Consider the following 21,558-nt stretch of genomic DNA (forward strand, 5'->3'; position numbering starts at 1 on the left):
CTTAATAACTGCTAATAATGATTAATAACCCCCTAATTAGAGTTGGAAGATGTACCAGCGGGCAGCAGGGTGAGCACCAGCCTCGGGTAGGCCACGTTGGAGCAGCCAACGGGGGAGCCGCAGGCCCGGGCGCAGTTCTGGGGGTCAGCACAGCCCACGACATCTGGGGGGAGGGGCCAAAATGAGGGGGGGGCGGAGTCAGACACGGGTTTTGGGGAGTGAAGGGGGAGGGAGGGGTTGTTTTTTAAGATGGCCACCCGATTTGGGTGGGGGGTGATTCAAGATGGCCTCTGGGTCGAGTGTTAAAGGTGGTGGTGATTCAAGATGGCCACCCTACAGAGGGTTCAAGGGGACAATCCAAGATGGCCTCCCAATGGAATATCCAAGATGGCTGCCCAATATGGCCTCTCTAGTAAGTTTCAAAGATGGCTGACCAATAGGATATCCAAGATGGCCTCCCAGTGGAGGATTCAAGATGGCCACCCAATATGGCCACTATGGTAAATATTCAAGATGGCCGACCAATAGAATATCCTAGATGGTCTCCCAGTGGGGGATTCAAGATGGCTGCCCAATATGGCTGCCATAGTGAGTGTTCAAGATGGTCACTCAATGGAAGATCCAAGATGGCCTCTCAGTGGAATATTCAAGATGGCCTCCCAGTGGAGGATTCAAAATGGCCACCCAATATGGTCACCATAGTGAATATTCAAGATGGCCACCCAATAGAATATTCAAGATGGTCTCCCAGTGGGGGATTCAAGATTTCCAACCAATATGGCTGACCTAATGAATATTCAAGATGGTCTCCCAGTAGAAGATTCTAGATGGCTGCCCAATATGGCCACCATAGTGAAAATTCAAGATGGCTGCCCAATATGGCCACCATAGTGAAAATTTAAGATGGTTGCCAATATGGTCGAAATAATGAATATTCAAGATGGACTCCCAGTAGAGGATTCAAGATGGCTGCCCAATATGGCCACCATAGTGAAAATTTAAGATGGCTGCCCAATATGGTTGATATAATGAAAATTCAAGATGGCTGCCCAATATGGCCACTATAGTGAAAATTTAAGATGGCTGCCCAATATGGCCACTATAGTGAAAATTCAAGATGGCTGCCCAATATGGCCACCATAGTGAAAATTCAAGATGGTTGCCCAATATGGCCACTATAGTGAAAATTCAAGATGGCTACCCAATATGGCCACTATAGTGAAAATTCAAGATGGCTACCCAATATGGCTGAAATAATGAATATTCAAGATGGCCTCCCAGTGGGGGATTCAAAATGGCTGCCCAATATGGCCACCATAGTGAAAATTCAAGATGGCTACCCAATATGGCCACTATAGTGAAAATTCAAGATGGCTGCCCAATATGGCCACCATAGTGAAAATTCAAGATGGCCGCCCAATATGGCCACTATAGTGAAAATTCAAGATGGCTGCCCAATATGGCCACTATAGTGAAAATTCAAGATGGCTGCCCAATATGGCCACCATAGTGAAAATTCAAGATGGCTGCCCAATATGGCCACCATAGTGAAAATTCAAGATGGTTGCCAATATGGTCGAAATAATGAATATTCAAGATGGACTCCCAGTAGAGGATTCAAGATGGCTGCCCAATATGGCCACTATAATGAAAATTCAAGATGGCTGCCCAATATGGTCGATATAATGAAAATTCAAGATGGCTGCCCAATATGGCCACCATAGTGAAAATTCAAGATGGCCACCCAATATGGCTGAAATAAAGAATATTCAAGATGGACTCCCAGTAGAGGATTCAAGATGGCTGCCCAATATGGCCACCATAGTTAAAATTTAAGATGGCTGCCCAATATGGTCGATATAATGAAAATTCAAGATGGCCACCCAATATGGCTGAAATAATGAATATTCAAGATGGACTCCCAGTAGAGGATTCAAGATGGCTGCCCAATATGGCCACTATAGTGAAAATTCAAGATGGCTGCCCAATATGACTGAACTAATGAATATCCAAGATGGCCTCCCAGTAGGGGTTTCAAGATGGCTGCCCAATATGGCCACCATAGTGAAAATTCAAGATGGCTGCCCAATATGGCCACCATAGTGAAAATTCAAGATGGCTGCCCAATATGGTCACTATAGTGAAAATTCAAGATGGCTGCCCAATATGGATGATATAATGAAAATTCAAGATGGCCGCCCAATATGGCCAATATTGCACAGGTGGCCATATTGACGGTCATATTACTCACTTCATTCGACGGCCATCTTGGAAGCCATCTTGAATGGTAACGTGGCCATATTGCAGGGCCACATGGGGCGGCCATATTGCCCAGGAGGCCATATTGGAACCCATATTACTCATGCCATTCGACAGCCATCTTGGAAGCCATCTTGAATGGTCACGTGGCCATATTGCCCTGGGGGCCATACTGCTTATGCCATTTGATGGTCATCTTGGCGGCCATCTTGGTGGCCATCTTGAATGGTCACGTGGCCATATTGCCCTGGTGGCCCTACTGCTTATGCCATTTGATGGTCATCTTGGCGGCCATCTTGAATGGTCACGTGGCCATATTGCCCTGGTGGCCCTACTGCTTATGCCATTTGATGGTCATCTTGGCGGCCATCTTGGTGGCCATCTTGAATAGTCACATGGCCGTATTGACCTGGTAGCCATCTTGGCAGCCATATTGGTCACACCATCCGACGGCCATCTTGGCAGCCATCTTGGCAGCCATATTGCTCACACCATCTGACGGCCATCTTGGCAGCCATCTTGGCAGCCATATCGCTCACACCATCCGACGGCCATCTTGGCAGCCATCTTGGCAGCCATCTTGGCAGCCATCTTGGCAGCCATCTACAGTTGGGCACCCATCTTGAGGAGGCTCATTTTGACCTCAAGTTTGGGGACCACGAGGCCCCGGGGGGGGGTGTGGAGGGGGGGAGGGGCTGACCCGGGAAGAGGACGCGGGCGGCCATTCCGGGCAGGACCATGAGGAACATGGGCAGCACTTTGAGGTACCCGCAGACGACGCAGCCGGCCCGGACGTGGGTGAGGGAGCGGCCGGCGAGGCAGCGCTGCACGATCACCTGCGGGGGGGGGTGAGGGAGGGGCTCCCAGTGCTCCCAGTGCCTCCCAGTTACGTCCCAGTGCCATCTTACTTATGTCCCAGTGCTCCCAGTGCCTCCCAGTTACGTCCCAGTGCCATCTTACTTACGTCCCAGTGCTCCCAGTGCCTCCCAGTTACGCCCCAGTGCTCCCAGTTACATCCCAGTGCCGTCTTAGTTACGTCCCAGTGCTCCCAGTGCTCCCAGTGCCATCCCAGTTACGTCCCAGTGCCATCTTACTTATGTCCCAGTGCTCCCAGTGCCTCCCAGTGCTCCCAGTGCCTCCCAGTTACGTCCCAGTGCCATCTTACTTACGTCCCAGTGCTCCCAGTGCCTCCCAGTGCCATCCCAGTGCTATCCCGGTGCCTCCAGTTACAGCCCAGTGCCTCCCAGTGCCCCCCAAAAGCCCGTCCCAGTGCCTCCCACTCCCCTTCCAGTCCCTCCCAGTCCCTCCCACTTTCCTCCCAGTCCCTCCCAGTGTCCCCTTATCTCATCCCATTCCCTCCCAGTTCCCTCCCACTCCCTCCTCCCAGTGCCTCCCAATGCCTCCCAGTGCTCCCCTCCCCTCCCAGTCCCTCCCAGTGTCCCCTTATCTCATCCCCAGTCCTCCCAGTTCCTCCACTCCCCCTCCCAGTGCCTCCCAGTGCCTCCCAGTGCCTCCCACTCCCTCCCAGTCCCTCCTAGTCCCTCCCAGTGTCCCCTTATCTCATCCCAGTCCCTCCCAGTTCCTCCCACTCCCTCCCAGTGCCTCCCAATGCCTCCCAGTGCCTCCACTCCTCCCCAGTCCCTCCCAGTGTCCCCTTATCTCATCCCAGTCCCTCCCAGTTCCCTCCCACTCCCCTCCCAGTGCCTCCCAGTGCTTCCCAGTGCCTCCCACTCCCCTCCCAGTCCCTCCCAGTCCCTCCCAGTGTCCCCTTATCTCATCCCAGTCCCTCCCAGTCCCCTCCCAGTGCCTCCCAGTGCCCCCCAATCCCTTCCTACTCCCTCCCAGCCCCTCCCAGTCCCCCCCTTTCACCCCTCACCTGGTCGGTGCACCAGTACCAGGCGGAGATGATGCCCAGTCCCAGTATGAGGCCGGGCCAGGGCTAGAGTCCCCGTGCTGGGGTGGCGGAGGAGGTGGAGAGCGTCGGCGGGGCCTCCCGCAGGGCCGTCGCGTTGGGGGAGCAGGGCCAGGGGTAGCGCTCAGCAGCCCCTCGTAGCCCCCCACGGCCGTCAGCGCTGGCCCCGGGGCGGGGGGAAAACCAGTACGGACCAGTAAGGACCAGTATAGATCGATATGGAGCAGTACGGACTGAGTATGGACTGAGTGCGGGACCAGTATATGAGATCAATGGGATCAGTATGGACCGGTATGGACCAGTATAGATCCATGGTGGTCAGTAAGGACCAGTAAGGACCAGTATGGACCAGTAAGGACCAGTATAGATCGATGTGGAGCAGTACGGACCAGTATGGACTGGTGCGGACCAGTATATTGATTAATAAGGGTCAGTATGGACTGATATGGACCAGTATAGATCCATGGTGGTCAGTAAGGACCAGTATGGACCAGTAAGGACCAGTAAGGACCAGTATGGACCAGTATAGATCCATGGTGGTCAGTAAGGACCAGTAAGGACCAGTATGGACCAGTAAGGACCAGTATAGATCGATGTGGCAGGTGCGGACCAGTATGGACTGGTACGGACCAGTATATTGATCAATAGGATCGAGTATGGACCGGTATGGACCAGATATAGATCCATGGTGGTCAGTAAGGACCAGTAAGGACCAGTATGGACCAGTAAGGACCAGTATAGATCGATGTGGAGCAGTACGGACCAGTATGGACTGGTACGGACCAGTATATTGATCAATAAGGATCAGTATGGACTGGTATGGACCAGTATAGATCCATGGTGGTCAGTAAGGACCAGTAAGGACCAGTATGGACCAGTAAGGACCAGTATAGATCGATGTGGAGCAGTACGGACCAGTATGGACTGGTACGGACCGGTATATAGATCAATAAGGATCAGTATGGACTGGTATGGACCAGTATATTGATCAATAAGGATCAGTATGGACCAGTATAGATCCATGGTGGCCGGTAAGGACCAGTAAGGACCAGTATGGACCAGTAAGGACCAGTATAGATCGATATGGAGCAGTACGGACCAGTATATTGATCAATAAGCATCAGTATGGACCGGTACGGACCAGTATAGATCCATGGTGGTCGGTAAGGACCAGTAAGGACCAGTATGGACCAGTAAGGACCAGTATGGACCAGTAAGGACCAGCACGAATGAGTGCTGATCAATGCGGGTCAGTACGGACCAGTACAGATCAATATGGATCAGTATAGACCAGTATGAACCAGTATAGATCCATGGTGGTCAGTAAGGACCAGTAAGGACCAGTGTGGACCAGTATAGATCAATGTGGATCAGTATGGACCAGTATAGATCCATGGTGGTCAGTAAGGACCAGTATGGACCTGTAAGGACCACTACAGACCAGTATGAACAAGTACAGATCAATAAGGACCAGTATGGATCAGTAAGGACCAGTATGGATCAATAAGGACCAGTAAGGGCCAGTATAGATTAATATGGATTAGTACAGACCAGTAAGGACCAGTATGAACCAGTATGAATGGGTACGGATCAATACGGATCAGTACGGACCAGTATGGACCAGTATAGATCAATAAGGACCAGTATGGACCGGTATGGATCAATAAATATCAGTATGGACCAGTTTGGACTGGTATAGATCAACATGGATCAGTGTGGACCAGTAAGGACCAGTATGGACCAGTAAGGACCAGTATGGACCAGTATGAATGAGTACTGCTCAATGTGGGTCAGTACGGACCAGTATGGACCAGTATAGATCAATGTGGATCAGAATAGACTGGTACGGACCAGTAAGGACCAGTATAGATCAGTGTGGGTCAGTATAGACCAGTAAAAACCAGTAAAGATCAGTATGGACCAATCTGCCTCCCAGTCCCTCCCAATCCCCTCCCAGTCCCTCCCAGTCCCTCCCAGTCCCTCCCAGTCTTTCCCAGTCCCTCCCTCTCCCTTCCAGCCCCTCCCAATCTCTCCCAGTCCCTCCCAGTCTCTCCCAGTCCCTCCCTCTTCCCTTCCAGTCCCTCCCAATCTCTCCCAGTCCCTCCCAGTCTCCTCCAATCCCCTCCCAGTCCCTCTCAGTCCCCTCCCACTCCCTCCCAGTCCCTCCCAGTCCCTCCCAGTGCCTCCCAGTGCTCCCAGTCCCCACCGTATCCGGCCAGCACGGAGGCCCCCAGGACGATGATGAGGGTCTGCAGGAGGTCTGCGAACATCAGCGCCGCCAGGCCCCCTGCAGGCCACGCCCCCTCGGTCAGGACACGCCCCCTTTATCGCCAGACCACGCCCCCTTTGTCACCAGGCCACGCCCCCTCTTCCCCCACCCACTCCTTCTTAGACCCCTCCCACTTTAACCCCACCCTCTTTGACCCTGCCCCTTTGACCACACCCTCTTTGACCACACCCCATCCTAGACCACACCCCTTCTTTTTGGCCACACCCCCACCTCTAAACCACACCCATTTCCACCACCACCCCTTAACCCTCCCATTAAAACCCCCGCCTCTTTGACCACACCCCTTTAGCCACACCCCCTTTGACCACGTCCCATCCTAAGACACACCCTGTCCTAGACCACGCCCCTTTTTTGGCCACGCCCCCTCATGACCACACCCATTTCTACCACCACCCCTTAGACCCCTCCCATTAAAACCCCGCCCTCTTTGACCACGCCCCTTTAACCACACCCCTCTGACCACAACCCCATCCAAGACCACACCCCACTTTATGGACACGCCCTATCTCTGGCCACACACCCTTCTTAACCACACCTTTCCACCACCCTTAGGCCCCTCCCATTAAAAACCCCGCCCTCTTTGACCATGCCCCAACCACACCTCTTTGGCCACGCCCCATCCTAAGCCACACCTGTTCTAGACCATGCCCTTTTGGCCACGCCCCTCTTGAACCACCCCTTTCACCATCACCCCTTAGGCCCCTCCCATTAAACCGCCGCTCTTTGTGCTGCGCCTTTAACCACACCCTCGTTGACAACGTCCCATCCTAGACCACGCCCCTTCTTTTTTGCCACGCCCTCTGCCACACTCCATTTACTACAACCCTCCTTAAACCCTCCCATTAACCCCTCCCCTCTTGACCACGCTCCGCTACCATTGCCTGACCACCCCATTCCAGACCACATCCCATGTGTGGCCACGCCCCTTCCCTTTTGGACACGCCCCCTCCCTTAAAAGCCACACCCATTTCCACCACCACCCCTTAAACCCCTCCCATTAAAACCCCGCCCTCTTTGACCACACCCCTTTAACCACACCCCCTTTGACCATGCCCCATCCTAGACCACACCCCGTTCTAGACCACGCCCTTCTTTTTGGCCACGCCCCCACCTCTAAACCACACCCATTTCCACCACCACCCTTAAACCCTCCCATTAAAACCCTCCCTCTTTGACCACACCTTTATCCACACCTTGACCACACCCATTCTACACACGCCCCATGTGTGGCCACGCCCCCTTCTTTTGGCCACGCCCTCTTAACCACACCCATTTCCACCACCACCCTTAGAGCCCCTCCCATTAAACCCCTCCCTCTTTGACCCCGCCCCTTTATTCACACCCTCTTTGACCACGCCCCATCCCAGACCACACCCCATCCTGGACCACGCCCCATGTGTGGCCACGCCCCCTGCTTTAAAAGCCACGCCCATTTCCCCAATCACCCCCTTGGGCCCCTGCCATTATAACCCCACCCACTTTGACCACGCCCCTTTACCCCACCCTCCTCCGTGTGGCCACGCCCTCTTTAAAGCCACGCCCCCTTTGAAAACCACACCCCCTCCCTCCTTCCCCCTTCCTTTCCTTGCCACCCCTTCTGACCCCTCCCTCAGTGGCCACGCCGCATCAGTAGGCCACACTCCACCCTCCCCAGGCCTCCTCCCCTCCCTGCCCGCCCACCAGTGACGGTGTAGACAGCGGTGGCCTGAGCAGAGGCCCCCCCAGTGGGCGTAGGAGTCCCAGCCCAGCGCCTCGCGGATGAACAGCGCCCCAGAGTACATGTCCACCTAAAAAAGGGACCCCAAAATCACGGGGGGACCCCAAAATTTGATACAGACCCCAAAATTCTATGGGGAACCCCAAATTCTGTGGGGTCCCAGCCCAGCGCCTCGCGGATGAACAGCGCCCCCGAGTACATGTCCACCTGGAAAATCACCCCAAAATCACGGGGGGAGCCCCAAAATCACGGGGGGAACCCCAAAATTACAGAGGAGACCCCAAAATTTACATGGGGGCACCCCAAATTCTGTGGGGTCCCAGCCCAGCGCCTCGCGGATGAACAGCGCCCCCGAGTACATGTCCACCTAAAACAGCACCCCAAAATTATGGGGGGGACCCCAAAATTACATGGGGAACCCCAAAATTTACATGGGGGAACCCCAAATTCTGTGGGGTCCCAGCCCAGCGCCTCGTGGATGAACAGCGCCCCCGAGTACATGGCCACCTGGAACAGCACCCCAAAATCATGGGGGGACCCCAAAATTACATGGGAGACCCCAAAATTACAGAGGAGAACCCCAAAATTCTATGGGGACACCCCAAATTCTGTGGGGTCCCAGCCCAGCGCCTCGCGGATGAACAGCGCCCCCGAGTACATGTCCACCTGGAAAAGGGACCCCAAAATTATAGGGGGGACCCCAAAATTACAGAGGGGACCCCAAAATTCTATGGGGGCACCCCAAATTCTGTGGGGTCCCAGCCCAGCGCCTCGCGGATGAACAGCGCCCCAGAGTACATGTCCACCTAAAAATGGGGGTGGGGGGACCCCAAAATTACAGAGGGAACCCCAAAATTCCATGGGGGACCCTAAAATTATATAGGACCCCCAAAATTCTATGGGGAACCCCAAAATTCTATGGGGGCACCCCAAATTCTGTGGGGTCCCAGCCCAGCGCCTGGCGGATGAACAGCGCCCCAGAGTACATGTCCACCTGGGAAAGGGACCCCAAAATTTACATGGGGGACCCCAAAATTATAGGGGGGACCCTAAAATTATATAGGAACCCCAAAATTTACATGGGAGCACCCCAAAATCTGTGGGGTCCCAGCCCAGCGCCTGGTGGGTGAACAGCGCCCCAGAGTACATGTCCACCTGAAATAGGGGGCACAGACACCCCAAAATTATGGGGGTAACCCCAAAATTCTATGGGGAACCCCAAAATTCTATGGGGTCACCCCAAAATCTGCGAGGTCCCAGCCCAGCGCCTGGCGGATGAACAGCGCCCCCGAGTACATGTCCACCTAAAACAGCACCCCAAAATCATGGGGGGGACCCCAAAATTACAGGGGGACCCCCAAAATTACAAAGGAGACCCCAAAATTCTATGGGGGACCCCAAAATTCAATGGGGGACCCCCCAAATTCCGTGGGGTCCCAGCCCAGCGCCTGGCGGGTGAACAGCGCCCCCGAGTACATGTCCACCTGGAAAAGGGACCCCAAAATCACGGGGGGGACCCCAAAATTACAGGGGGAACCCCAAAATTCTATGGGAGAACCCCAAAATCTGTGGGGTCCCAGCCCAGCGCCTCGCGGATGAACAGCGCCCCCGAGTACATGTCCACCTGAAAAAGGGACCCCAAAATTACAGAGGGGACCCCAAAATTACAGAGGAGACCCTAAAATTATATAGGACCCCCAAAATTCTATGGGGAACCCCAAAATTCTATGGGGGCACCCCAAATTCTGTGGGGTCCCAGCCCAGCGCCTCGCGGATGAACAGCGCCCCAGAGTACATGTCCACCTAAAAATGGGGGTGGGGGGACCCCAAAATTACAGAGGGAACCCCAAAATTCCATGGGGGACCCTAAAATTATATAGGAACCCCAAAATTTACATGGGGGCACCCCAAAATCTGTGGGGTCCCAGCCCAGCGCCTCGTGGATGAACAGCGCCCCCGAGTACATGTCCACCTGGAAAAGGGGGCACAGACACCCCAAAATCACGGGGGGGACCCCAAAATTTGATACAGATCCCAAAATTACAGAGGAGACCCCAAAATTCTATGGGGGAACCCCAAATTCTGTGGGGTCCCAGCCCAGCGCCTCGCGGATGAACAGCGCCCCCGAGTACATGTCCACCTGGAACAGCACCCCAAAATTATGGGGGGGACCCCAAAATTTGATACAGACCCCAAAATTACAGAGGAGACCCCAAAATTTACATGGGGGCACCCCGAATTCTGTGGGGTCCCAGCCCAGCGCCTGGCGGATGAACAGCGCCCCCGAGTACATGTCCACCTAAAAAAGGGACCCCAAAATTATAGGGGGGACCCCAAAATTACAGGGGGGACCCTAAAATTATATAGGAACCCCAAAATTTACATGGGGGAACCCCAAATTCTGTGGGGTCCCAGCCCAGCGCCTCGCGGATGAACAGCGCCCCCGAGTACATGTCCACCTGAAACAGCACCCCAAAATTATGGGGGGGACCCCAAAATTACATGGGGAACCCCAAAATTTACATGGGGGCACCCCAAATTCTGTGGGGTCCCAGCCCAGCGCCTCGTGGGTGAACAGCGCCCCCGAGTACATGGCCACCTGGAACAGCACCCCAAAATCATGGGGGGGACCCCAAAATTCGATACAGACCCCAAAATTACAGAGGAGAACCCCAAAATTCTATGGGGACACCCCAAATTCTGTGGGGTCCCAGCCCAGCGCCTCGTGGGTGAACAGCGCCCCAGAGTACATGTCCACCTAAAACAGCACCCCAAAATTTACATGGGGGACCCCAAAATTACAGGGGGAACCCCAAAATTACAGAGGAGAACCCCAAAATTCTATGGGGACACCCCAAATTCTGTGGGGTCCCAGCCCAGCGCCTCGTGGATGAACAGCGCCCCAGAGTACATGTCCACCTAAAAAATCACCCCAAAATTATAGGGGGGACCCTAAAATTACAGAGGGGACCCCAAAATTACAGAGGAGACCCCAAAATTACAGAGGAGACCCCAAAATTACAGGGACACCCCCCAAATTCTGTGGGGTCCCAGCCCAGCGCCTGGCGGATGAACAGCGCCCCCGAGTACGTGTCCACCTGGAAAATCACCCAGATTACGGGGGACCCGAAATGGGAACCTCAAAATTTGTGGGGCACCCCAAGATCTGTGGGGTCCCAGCCCAGCGCCTCGCGGATGAACAGCGCCCCAGAGTACATGTCCACCTAAAATAGGGGGTGGGAGACCCCAAAATTGTGGGGGGGACCCCAAAATTCTATGGGGGCACCCCAAAATTCTATGGGGGCACCCCAAATTCTATGGGGGCACCCCAAATTCTGTGGGGTCCCAGCCCAGCGCCTGGCGGGTGAACAGCGCCCCAGAGTACATGTCCACCTGAAACAGCACCCCAAAATTTACATGGGGGACCCCAAAATTACATGGGGAACCCCAAAATTACAGAGGAGACCCCAAAATTTACATGGGGGCACCCCAAATTCTGTGGGGTCCCTGCCCAGCACCTGGTGGGTGAACAGCGCCCCCGAGTACATGTCCACCTAAAAAAGGGGGTGGGGGGACCCCAAAAATCAAGAGGAGACCCCAAAATTCTATGGGGGACCCCAAAATTACAGAGGAGACCCCAAAATTACAGGGCACCCCCCAAATTCTGTGGGGTCCCAGCCCAGCGCCTGGCGGGTGAACAGCGCCCCCGAGTACATGTCCACCTGAAATAGGGGGTGGGGGGACCCCAAAATTATAGGGGGGACCCCAAAATTACATGGGGGGACCCCAAAATTACAGAGGGGACCCCAAAAATCTATGGGGGAACCCCAAATTCTGCGGGGTCCCAGCCCAGCGCCTCGTGGATGAACAGTGCCCCAGAGTACATGTCCACCTGGAACAGCACCCCAAAATTCAATACAGACCCCAAAATTACAGAGGGGACCCCAAAATCTATGGGGAACCCCAAAATTCTATGGGGAACCCCAAAATTACAGGGAGGAACCCCCCAAATTTGATACGGACCCCAAAATTCCAGAGGGGACCCCAAAATTCCAGAGGGGGACCCCAAAAAATTTCATGGGGGACCCCAAATTTACAGGGGGGACCCCAAAATTCCAGAGGGAGACCCCAAAAATTTACATGGGGGGATCCCAAAAATTTACATGGGGGGATACCCCAAAATTCCAGGGGGGAGCCCCCCAAATTCGATACGGGCCCCAAAAATTCCAGAGGGACCCCACAGGGACCCCAAAATTACAGGGGAAACCCCAAAATTCCAGAGGGACACCCCAAAAAATTTCATGGGGGACCCCAAATTCACAGGGGGGGACCCCAAAAGTTCATGGGGGATCCCAAAATTTCAGAGGGGACCCCAAAATTTAAATAGGGACCCCCCCAGACCCCATGGGGAGCCCTCCCAGTCCCTCCCAGTATGGACCAGTGCCCCCCAATCCCCTCCCAGTGCCTCCCAGTGCCCTCCCAGTCCCTCCCAGTGCCCCCAATCCCCTCCCAGTCCCTCCCAGTGCCCCCAGTGCCTCCCAGTGCCCCCAATCCCCTCCCAGTCCCTCCCAGTGCACCCCAGTGCCTCCCAGTGCCTCCCAGTTGCCCCCAATCCCCTCCCAGTCCCTCCCAGTGCCCCCAGTGCCTCCCAGTGCCCTCCAATCCCTCCCAGTCCCTCCCAGTGCCCCCAGTGCCCTCCCAGTGCCTCCCAGTGCCCCCAATCCCCTCCCAGTCCTCCCAGTGCCCCCAATCCCTCCCAGTGCCTCCCAGTGCCTCCCAGTCCCTCCCAGTGCCCCAATCCCCTCCCAGTGCCTCCCAGTGCCTCCCAGTGCCCCAGTCCTCCAATCCCCTCCCAGTCCCTCCCAGTGCCCTCCCAGTCCCTCCCAGTGCCTCCCAGTCCCTCCCAGTGCCTCCCAGTCCCCTCCCAGTGCCCTCCCAGTCCCTCCCAGTGCCCCCCAGTCCCCTCCCAGTGCCCTCCCAGTGCCTCCCAGTCCCTCCCAGTGCTCCCAGTACCGAGATCTTGGTGGACACGTAGAGGCCCAGCGAGAGCAGGGCCAGGTAGAGCTGGATCCGCCCCCCCCCGAACCTCTTGCCCAGGTACTCGGGCATGGTCGACACCTGGATAGACCAGTACAGACCAGTATAGACCAGTATGGACCAGTACGGGCCAGTATAAACCACTACGGACCAGTTTGGACCAGTTTGGCCCAGTATAGAGCAGTTCAAACCAGCATGGACCAGTATGGATGAGAATGGACCAGTATGGAGAAGGGAGCAGGATAAACCAGTATAGACCAGTGTAAACCACTATAAGCCAGTATAGACCAGTATAAACCAGTACAGACCAGTATAAACCAGTATAGACTAGTACAAACCAGTATAAACCAGTATGGGTCGCTATGGACCAGTATAGAACAGTTTACACCAGTAAGGACCAGTGTGGATGAGAATGGACCAGTATGGACAAGGGGACCAGTATAAACCAGTACAGACCAGTATAGACCACTATAAAGCAGTGTAAACCAGTATAAACCAGTACAGACCAGTACAAACCAGTATAGACCAGTATAAACCAGTCCCTCCCAGTCCCTCCCAGTGCCCCCAATCCCCTCCCAGTCCCTCCCAGTTTATTCCAATCCCCTCCCAGTGCCCCCCAGTCCCCTCCCAGTGCCCCCCCAGTCCCTCCCAGTGCTCCCAGTTGCCCCCACTCACCCCGGCCTTCAGGTAAATGGGGACGAAGACCCAGCCCAGCAGGAGGACGATGAACATCCCCTGGGACACCAGTACGGACCAGTAAGGGCTCCCAGTGCTCCCAGTAAGGGCTCCCCGGGCTCCCAGTATGGGTTCCAGGGCTCCCAGTGCTCCCAGTGAGGGCTCACGGGGCTCCCAGTAAGGGCTCCCTGGGCTCCCAGTGCCCCCAGTGAGGGCTCCCAGTGCTCCCAGTGTGAGTTCCAGGGCTCCTAGTATGCATCCCAGTGCTCCCAGTGTTCCCAGTAAGGGCTCACGGGGCTCCCAGTGCCCCCAGTGAGGGCTCCCAGTGCTCCCAGTGCTCCCAGTATGGGTTCCAGGGCTCCCAGTGCTCCCAGTAGGGGCTCCCAGTGCTCCCAGTAAGGACTCCCGGGGCTCCCAGTGCTCCCAGTAAGGGCTCCCAGTGAGGGCTCCCAGTGCTCCCAGTGCCCCCAGTAAGGGCTCCCAGTGCTCCCAGAATGGGGTCCCAGGGCACCAGTACAGACCAGTAAGGGCTCCCAGTGCTCCCAGTGTTCCCAGTATGTTCTCCCAGTGCTCCCAGTATGGGTTCCAGGCCTCCCAGTGCTCTCAGAATGGGGTCCCAGGGCACCATTACTGACCAGTAAGGGCTCCCAGTGCTCCCAGTAAGGGCTCCCAGTGCTCCCAGTACATTCAGTATGAGTTCCCAGTGCTCCCAGTGCTCCCAGTGAGGGCTCCCAGTGCTCCCAGTAAGGGCTCCCAGTGCTCCCAGTGAGGGCTCCCAGTGCTCTCAGTATGAGTTCCCAGTGCTCCCAGTGCTCCCAGTAAGGGCTTCAGGGCTCCCAGTGCTCTCAGTAGGGCTCCCAGTGCTCCCAGTGCTCCCAGTGCTCCCAGTATGTGCTCCAGTGCTCCCAGTGCTCCCAGAATGGGTCCCAGTGCACCCAGTGCATCCCAGTAAGGGCTCCCAGTACTCCCAGTAAGTGCTCCCAGTGCTCCCAGTAAGGGCTCCCAGTGCTCCCAGTAAGGGCTCCCAGTGCTCTCAGTAAGGGTTCCCAGTATGCCCAGTATGAGTTCCAGGGCTCCCAGTGCTCCCAGTGCTCCCAGTAAGGGCTCCCAGTGCTCCCAGTGAGGGCTCCCAGTGCTCCCAGTAGGGGTTCCCAGTGCCCCCAGTGCTCCCAGTAAGGGCTCCCAGGGCTCCCAGTGTCCCCGGGGCTCAATGAGGTGGGTGTCATATCGCGATATGCCCAGCAGGGGGCGCTCACGCTCCACTCGAAGCCCCCCACGGCGATCCCCGAGGCCGCCCCGGTCCCTTCCCAGTGCTCCCAGTGCTCCCAGTAAGGGCTCCCAGTGCTCCCAGTGCTCCCAGGGATTGATCAGGTGGGTGTCATATCGCGATATGCCCAGCAGGGGGCGCTCACGCTCCACTCGAAGCCCCCCACGGCGATCCCCGAGGCCGCCCCGGTCCCCTCCCAGTGCTCCCAGTAAGGGCTCCCAGTAAGGGCTCCCAGTGCTCCCAGTGCTCCCAGTGCCCCAGGGATTGATCAGGTGGGTGTCATATCGCGATATGCCCACAGGGGGGCGCTCACGCTCCACTCGAAGCCCCCCACGGCGATCCCCGAGGCCGCCCCGGTCCCCTCCCAGTGCTCCCAGTAACTCCCAGTGCCCCCAGTGCCCCCAGGGATTGATCAGGGGGGTGTCATATCGCGATATGCCCAGCAGGGGGCGCTCACGCTCCACTCGAAGCCCCCCACGGCGATCCCCGAGGCCGCCCCTGCCCCCTCCCAGTGCTCCCAGTAACTCCCAGTAAGGGCTCCAAGCCCCAGGGGGGATGGGAGAGGTTTAGGTGGGTGTCATATCGCGATATGCCCAGCAGGGGGCGCTCACGCTCCACTCGAAGCCCCCCACGGCGATCCCCGAGGCCGCCCCTGCCCCCTCCCAGTGCTCCCAGTGCTCCCAGTGTCCCCGGGGCTCAATGAGGGGGTGTCATATCGCGATATGACCACAGGGGGGCGCTCACGCTCCACTCGAAGCCCCCCACGGCGATCCCCGAGGCCGCCCCGGTCCCCTCGCAGTGCTCCCAGTGCTCCCAGTAATGGCTCCCACCCCCCAGGGATTGATCAGGTGGGTGTCATATCGCGATATAAGCAGCAGGGGGCGCTCACGCTCCACTCGAAGCCCCCCACGGCGATCCCCGAGGCCGCCCCGGTCCCCGCCAGCCCCACGAAGTGACCCGAGCCGATGTTACTGGCGAAGAGAGACGCCCCCACCTGGGGGGGACAGTGGGGGACAGGGGGGTCAGGGGTCAGGGGGACACCCAGGGGGTCAGGGGACACCCAGGGACATTGGGGGGGACAGGGGGTCAGGAGGTCAGGGAGGGACATTGGGGGGTCAGAGAGGACATTAGAGGACAGAGAGGGGTCAGGGGGTCAGGGGACACCCAGGGGGTCAGGAGGACATTGAGGGTAGGGGTCAGGGGGGTCAGAATTGGGGGTCAGGGGACATTGAGGAGGGGTCAGGGGACATTGAGGGGGCCAGAGGAGTCGAGAGGTCAGGGGACAGTCAGAGAGGTCAGAGAGGGGACGTGTAGAGGGACAGTAGGGTCAGGGGGACATTTGGTGGGGTCAGGGGACAGTGATAGAGGGGACAGAGAGGACAGAGAGGTCAGGGGGACAGGGTGGACATTGGGGGGACATTGGGGAGACAGGGAGGTCATGGGGGACATTGGGGAGTCAGAGGAGGCACATTGGGGATGGGGACAGGGAGAGGGGCAGAGGGGACATTGCAGGCGGGACATTGAGGGGAGTCAGGAGGTCAGGGGGACATTGGGGAGACATTGGGAGGACAGTAGGGGAAAGAGGGGACATTAGGGGGAATCAGGGAGGACATTGGGGCGGAGTCAGGGACGTTAGAGGGGGGCAGGGAGACAGAGGGGACACCCAGGGGACATTGGGGGACCAGAAAGGAGGTCAGGGGTCAGGGGAGTCAGAAGTCAGGGGTCAGGAGGACATTGGAGGACAGGGGTCAGGGAGTCATTGCACAGGACACCCAGGGACATCGGGGGACACCATGGGGGTTCAGGGGGATCAGGAGACATTGAGGACAGGGGGGTCAGGGAGGTCAGGGGACACCCAAGGGGACATTGGGGGAGGACAGGGGGGACACGGGGGGACATTGGGGACATCTGAGGGGTCAGGGTCAGGGGGGACAGGGGAGTCAGGGGACACCCAGGGGACACCCAGGGACACCCAGGGGACACCCAGGGGACATTGGGGACACCCAGGGGACACCCAGGGACACCCAGGGGACACCCAGGGGACATTGGGGACACCCAGGGACACCCAGGGGACACCCAGGGGACATTGGGGACATTGGGGACACCCAGGGACACCCAGGGACACCCAGGGGACATTGGGGACACGCAGGGGACACCCAGGGGACACCCAGGGGACACCCAGGGGACACCCAGGGACACCCAGGGGACACCCAGGGGACATTGGGGACACCCAGGGGACACCCAGGGGACACCCAGGGGACATTGGGGACACCCAGGGACACCCAGGGGACATTGGGGACACCCAGGAGACACCCAGGGACACCCAGGGGACACCCATGGGACATTGGGGACACCCAGGGGACACCCAGGGGACATTGGGGACACCCAGGGACACCCAGGGACACCCAGGGGACACCCAGGGGACATTGGGGACACCCAGGGGACACCCAGGGACACCCAGGGGACACCTGGGGACATTAGGGACACCCAGGGGACATTGGGGACACCCAGGGGACACCCAAGGGACATTAGGGACACCCAGGGACACCCAGGGGACACCCAGGGACATTTGGGGACACCCAGGGGACACCCAGGGGACATTAGGGGACACCCAGGGGACACCCAGGGAGACTCAGGGGACACCCAGGGGACACCCAGAGGACATCCAGGGGACATTGGGGACACCCAGGGACACCCAGGGGACATCCAGGGACACCCAGGGACACCCAGGGACATTAGGGACACCCAGGGGACATCCAGGGACACCCAGGGACACCCAAGGGACATTGGGGACACCCAGGGACACCCAGGGGACACCCAGGGACACCCAGGGGACACCCAGGGGACATTGGGGACACCCAGGGACACCCAGGGGACACCCAGGGGACATTGGGGACACCCAGGGGACACCCAGGGGACACCCAGGGGACACCCAGGGGACATTGGGGACACCCAGGGGACACCCAGGGGACACCCAGGGGACACCCAGGGGACACCCAGGGGACACTAGGGACACCCAGGGGACACCCAGGGGACACCCAGGGGACACCCAGGGGACATTGGGGACACCCAGGGGACACCCTGGGGACATTGGGGACACCCAGGGGACACCCAGGGGACACCCAGGGGACACTGGGGACACCCAGGGGACACCTGGGGACATTGGGGACACCCAGGGACACCCAGGGGACACCCAGGGGACATTGGGGTCATTGGGGACACCCAGGGGACACCCAGGGGACATTTGGGGACACCCAGGGGACATTGGGGACACCCAGGGGACACCCAGGGGACACCCAGGGGACACCCAGGGGACATTGGGGACACCCAGGGGACACCCAGGGGACACCCAGGGACACCCAGGGGACACCCAGGGACACTTGGGGACACCCCAGGGACACCCAGGGGACATTTGGGGACACCCAGGGAACACTCAGGGGACACTCGGGGACACCTTGGGGACACCCAGGGACACCCAGGGGACACCCAGGGGACACCCAGGGGACACTGGGGACACCTAGGGACACCCAGGGGACATTGGGGACACCCAGGGGACATCTGGGGACACTCAGGGGACACCCAGGGGACACCCAGGGGACATTGGGGACACCTTGGGGACACCCAGGGGACACCCAGGGGACACCCTAGGGACACTTGGGGACACCCAGGGGACACTCGGGGACACCTCATGGGGACACCCAGGGGACACCCAGGGGACACCCAAGGGACACCTGGGGACACTGCGGGACACCCAGGGACACTCAGGGGACACCTGGGGACACCCAGGGACACCCAGGGGACATTGGGGACACCCAGGGGACATTGGGGACACCCAGGGACACCCAGGGGACACCCAGGGGACACCCAGGGGACATTTGGGACACCTAGGGGACACCCAGGGGACACCCAGGGGACACCCAGGGACACCCAGGGACATCTAGGGACACCCAGGGGACATCCAGGGACACCCAGGGGACACCCGGGGACATCCAGGACACCCAGGGGACATCTGGGGACACCCAGGGGACATTGGGGACACCCAGGGGACACCCAGGGACATCCAGGGGACACCCAGGGACACCAGGGGACACTTGGGGACACCCAGGGGACACTCCAGGGACATTCGGGGACACCCAGGGGACATTGGGGACACCCAGGGGACACCCAGGACACCCAGGGGACACCCAGGGGGACTAGGACACCCAGGACAGGGACACTTGGGGACACCCAGGGGACATTGGGGACACCCAGGGGACACCCAGGGGACATTGGGGACACAGGGGGGACACTTAGGGACACCCAGGGGACACCCAGAGACACTTACAGGGACACCCAGGGGACACCCAGGGACATTGGGGACACCCAGGGTCACCTGGGACCCCCCCAACAACCCTTAAATGTTACCTGGGACCCCCCAGTGTCAACTGGGACCCCCAAAATGGCTCCCAATCCCCCAAAGATGTCCCCAAAGTGTCCCCAAATGTCCCCAAAGCCCCCCAATGTCCCCCCAGTGTCCCCAAAGTGTCCCCAACATCCCAAACTCCCCAAAATGTCCCCAAATTGTCCCCAAATCCCCCCAATGTCCCCAAATCCCCCAATGTCCCCAAACTCCCCTCTAAATGTCCCCAAATGCCCCTCAAAGTGTCCCCAAATCCCCCAAAGTCCCCCAAAGTGTCCCCTAATCCCCAGGTGTCCCCAAACTCCCCAATGTCCCCAAACTCCCCCAAATATTCCCTAACCCCCAAATGTCCCCAAATCCTCCCAAATGTCCCCAATCTCCCCAATGTCCCCAAAGTGTCCCCCAATCCCCCAAATGTCCCCAAACATCCCCAAATGTCCCCAAGTGTCCCCAACCGTCCCCAAATCTCCCTCAGATGTCCCCAAATCCCCCAAATGTCCCCAACCCCCCAAAATGTCCCCAAATCCCCCAATGTCCCCAATCCCCTAAATGTCCCCCAAATGTCCCTAAATGTCCCCAAACTCCCCCAAAGATGTCCCAACGCCTCCCAAATGTCCCCAAATCCCCCAATGTCCCCAAATGTCTCCCAGTGTCCCCCCAATGTCCCCAAAGTGTCCCCAAATCCCATCCCAACGCCCCCAAAGTGCCCCCAAAGTGTCCCCAACGCCCCCAAATGTCCCCAACTGCCCCAAATGTCCCCAAAACTCCCCCAAATGTCCCCCAATCTCCCAACAGCCCCAAAGTGTCCCCAAATGTCCCCAATCCCCCCAGTGTCCCCAAACTCCCCCAAATATCCCCAAAGTGTCCCCAATGTCCCCCAATCACCCCAAACTCCCCCCAAATGTCCCCCAATGCCCCCAAATGTCCCTCAAACTGTCCCCAATGTCCCAAACTCCCCAGATGTCCCCAAAGTGTCCCCAACCCCTCCAGTCATCCCAAAGTGTCCCCAAATCCCCTATGTCCCCCAATGCCCCCAATGTCCCCAAAGTGTCCCCAAACCCCCAATGTCCCCAAAGTGCCCCCAATGTCCCCCAAAGTGTCCCCAATCTCCCCAATCCCCCAAACTCCCCAATCTCCCAAATGTCCCCAAATGTCCCCAAACTTCCCCAAATGTCCCCAAACTCCCCCAAATGTCCTCAATCGTCCCCCAACACCCGAAAGTGTCCCACACCCCCAATCACCTGAAAGATCCCCAAATATTCCCAACTCCCCAAAATGTCCCAACCCCCAAATGTCCCCAAACTCCTCAAAATGTCCCAATCCCCAAATGTCCCCAAACTCCCCAAAATGTCCTCAATCCCCAACACCCCCAAATTGCCCCCAAAGTGTCCCCAAATCCCCAAAGTGTCCCCAATCCACCCTAGATGTCCCCAAAGTGTTCTCAAAATTGTCCCCAAACTATCCCAAATGTCCCCAACACCCCCAAAATTGTCCCCAGTGTCCCCAATGTCCCCCCGAACACCCCCAAAGTGTCCCCAAAGTGTTCCTAATCCTCCCAGCGTCCCCCAATCCCCCAGTGTCCCCAAAACTGTCCCCAAATCCCCTCCAATGTCCCAAAAATGTCCCCAACATCCCAAACTCCCCCCCAGTGTCCCCAATTCCTCCCCTGTGTCCCCAACCTCCCAGATGTCCCCAACGCCCCCAGGTGTCCCCAACTCCCCCAAATGTCCCCAAACTCCCCCAAATGTCCTTCCAGATGTCCCCGGTCTCTAAATAGTCCCCAAATCAGGCCCCCAGATGATCCCCAACATCTGGGGACACCCTGGGGACAGGGAGACACCCAGGGGACACCACACGTGGGGACACCCAGGGACACCCAGGGACACCCAGAGCACATTTGGGGACATTTGGGGACACCCAGGGGACACCCTGGGGATATTTGGGGACACCCAGGGACACCTGGGGACATTTGGGGACACCCAGGGGACAGGGAGACACCCTG

The 21,558-nt window shown here is 57.9% G+C and overlaps 1 protein-coding gene across 1 annotated transcript in view; it reads right to left on the minus strand.

Annotated features, from left to right (window-relative positions):
• Positions 1-16,770, minus strand: part of LOC126636592 (sodium/glucose cotransporter 2-like) — a 32,104-nt gene extending 15,334 nt beyond the window's left edge. The window contains 12 exon segments of the mRNA XM_050308949.1: positions 56-163; positions 2,960-3,095; positions 4,136-4,198; positions 4,200-4,242; positions 4,244-4,331; positions 6,378-6,458; positions 8,142-8,166; positions 8,168-8,248; positions 13,192-13,296; positions 13,891-13,950; positions 16,047-16,151; positions 16,717-16,770. Of these exon segments, the coding sequence (XP_050164906.1) occupies positions 56-163; positions 2,960-3,095; positions 4,136-4,198; positions 4,200-4,242; positions 4,244-4,331; positions 6,378-6,458; positions 8,142-8,166; positions 8,168-8,248; positions 13,192-13,296; positions 13,891-13,950; positions 16,047-16,151; positions 16,717-16,770 (949 nt within the window).
• Between the last annotated feature and the right edge of the window lie 4,788 nt (positions 16,771-21,558).

Source organism: Myiozetetes cayanensis, unplaced genomic scaffold (genome assembly GCF_022539395.1).
Source record: "Myiozetetes cayanensis isolate MyiCay16 unplaced genomic scaffold, myiCay2020 scf136, whole genome shotgun sequence".
Taxonomy (NCBI): domain Eukaryota; kingdom Metazoa; phylum Chordata; class Aves; order Passeriformes; family Tyrannidae; genus Myiozetetes; species Myiozetetes cayanensis.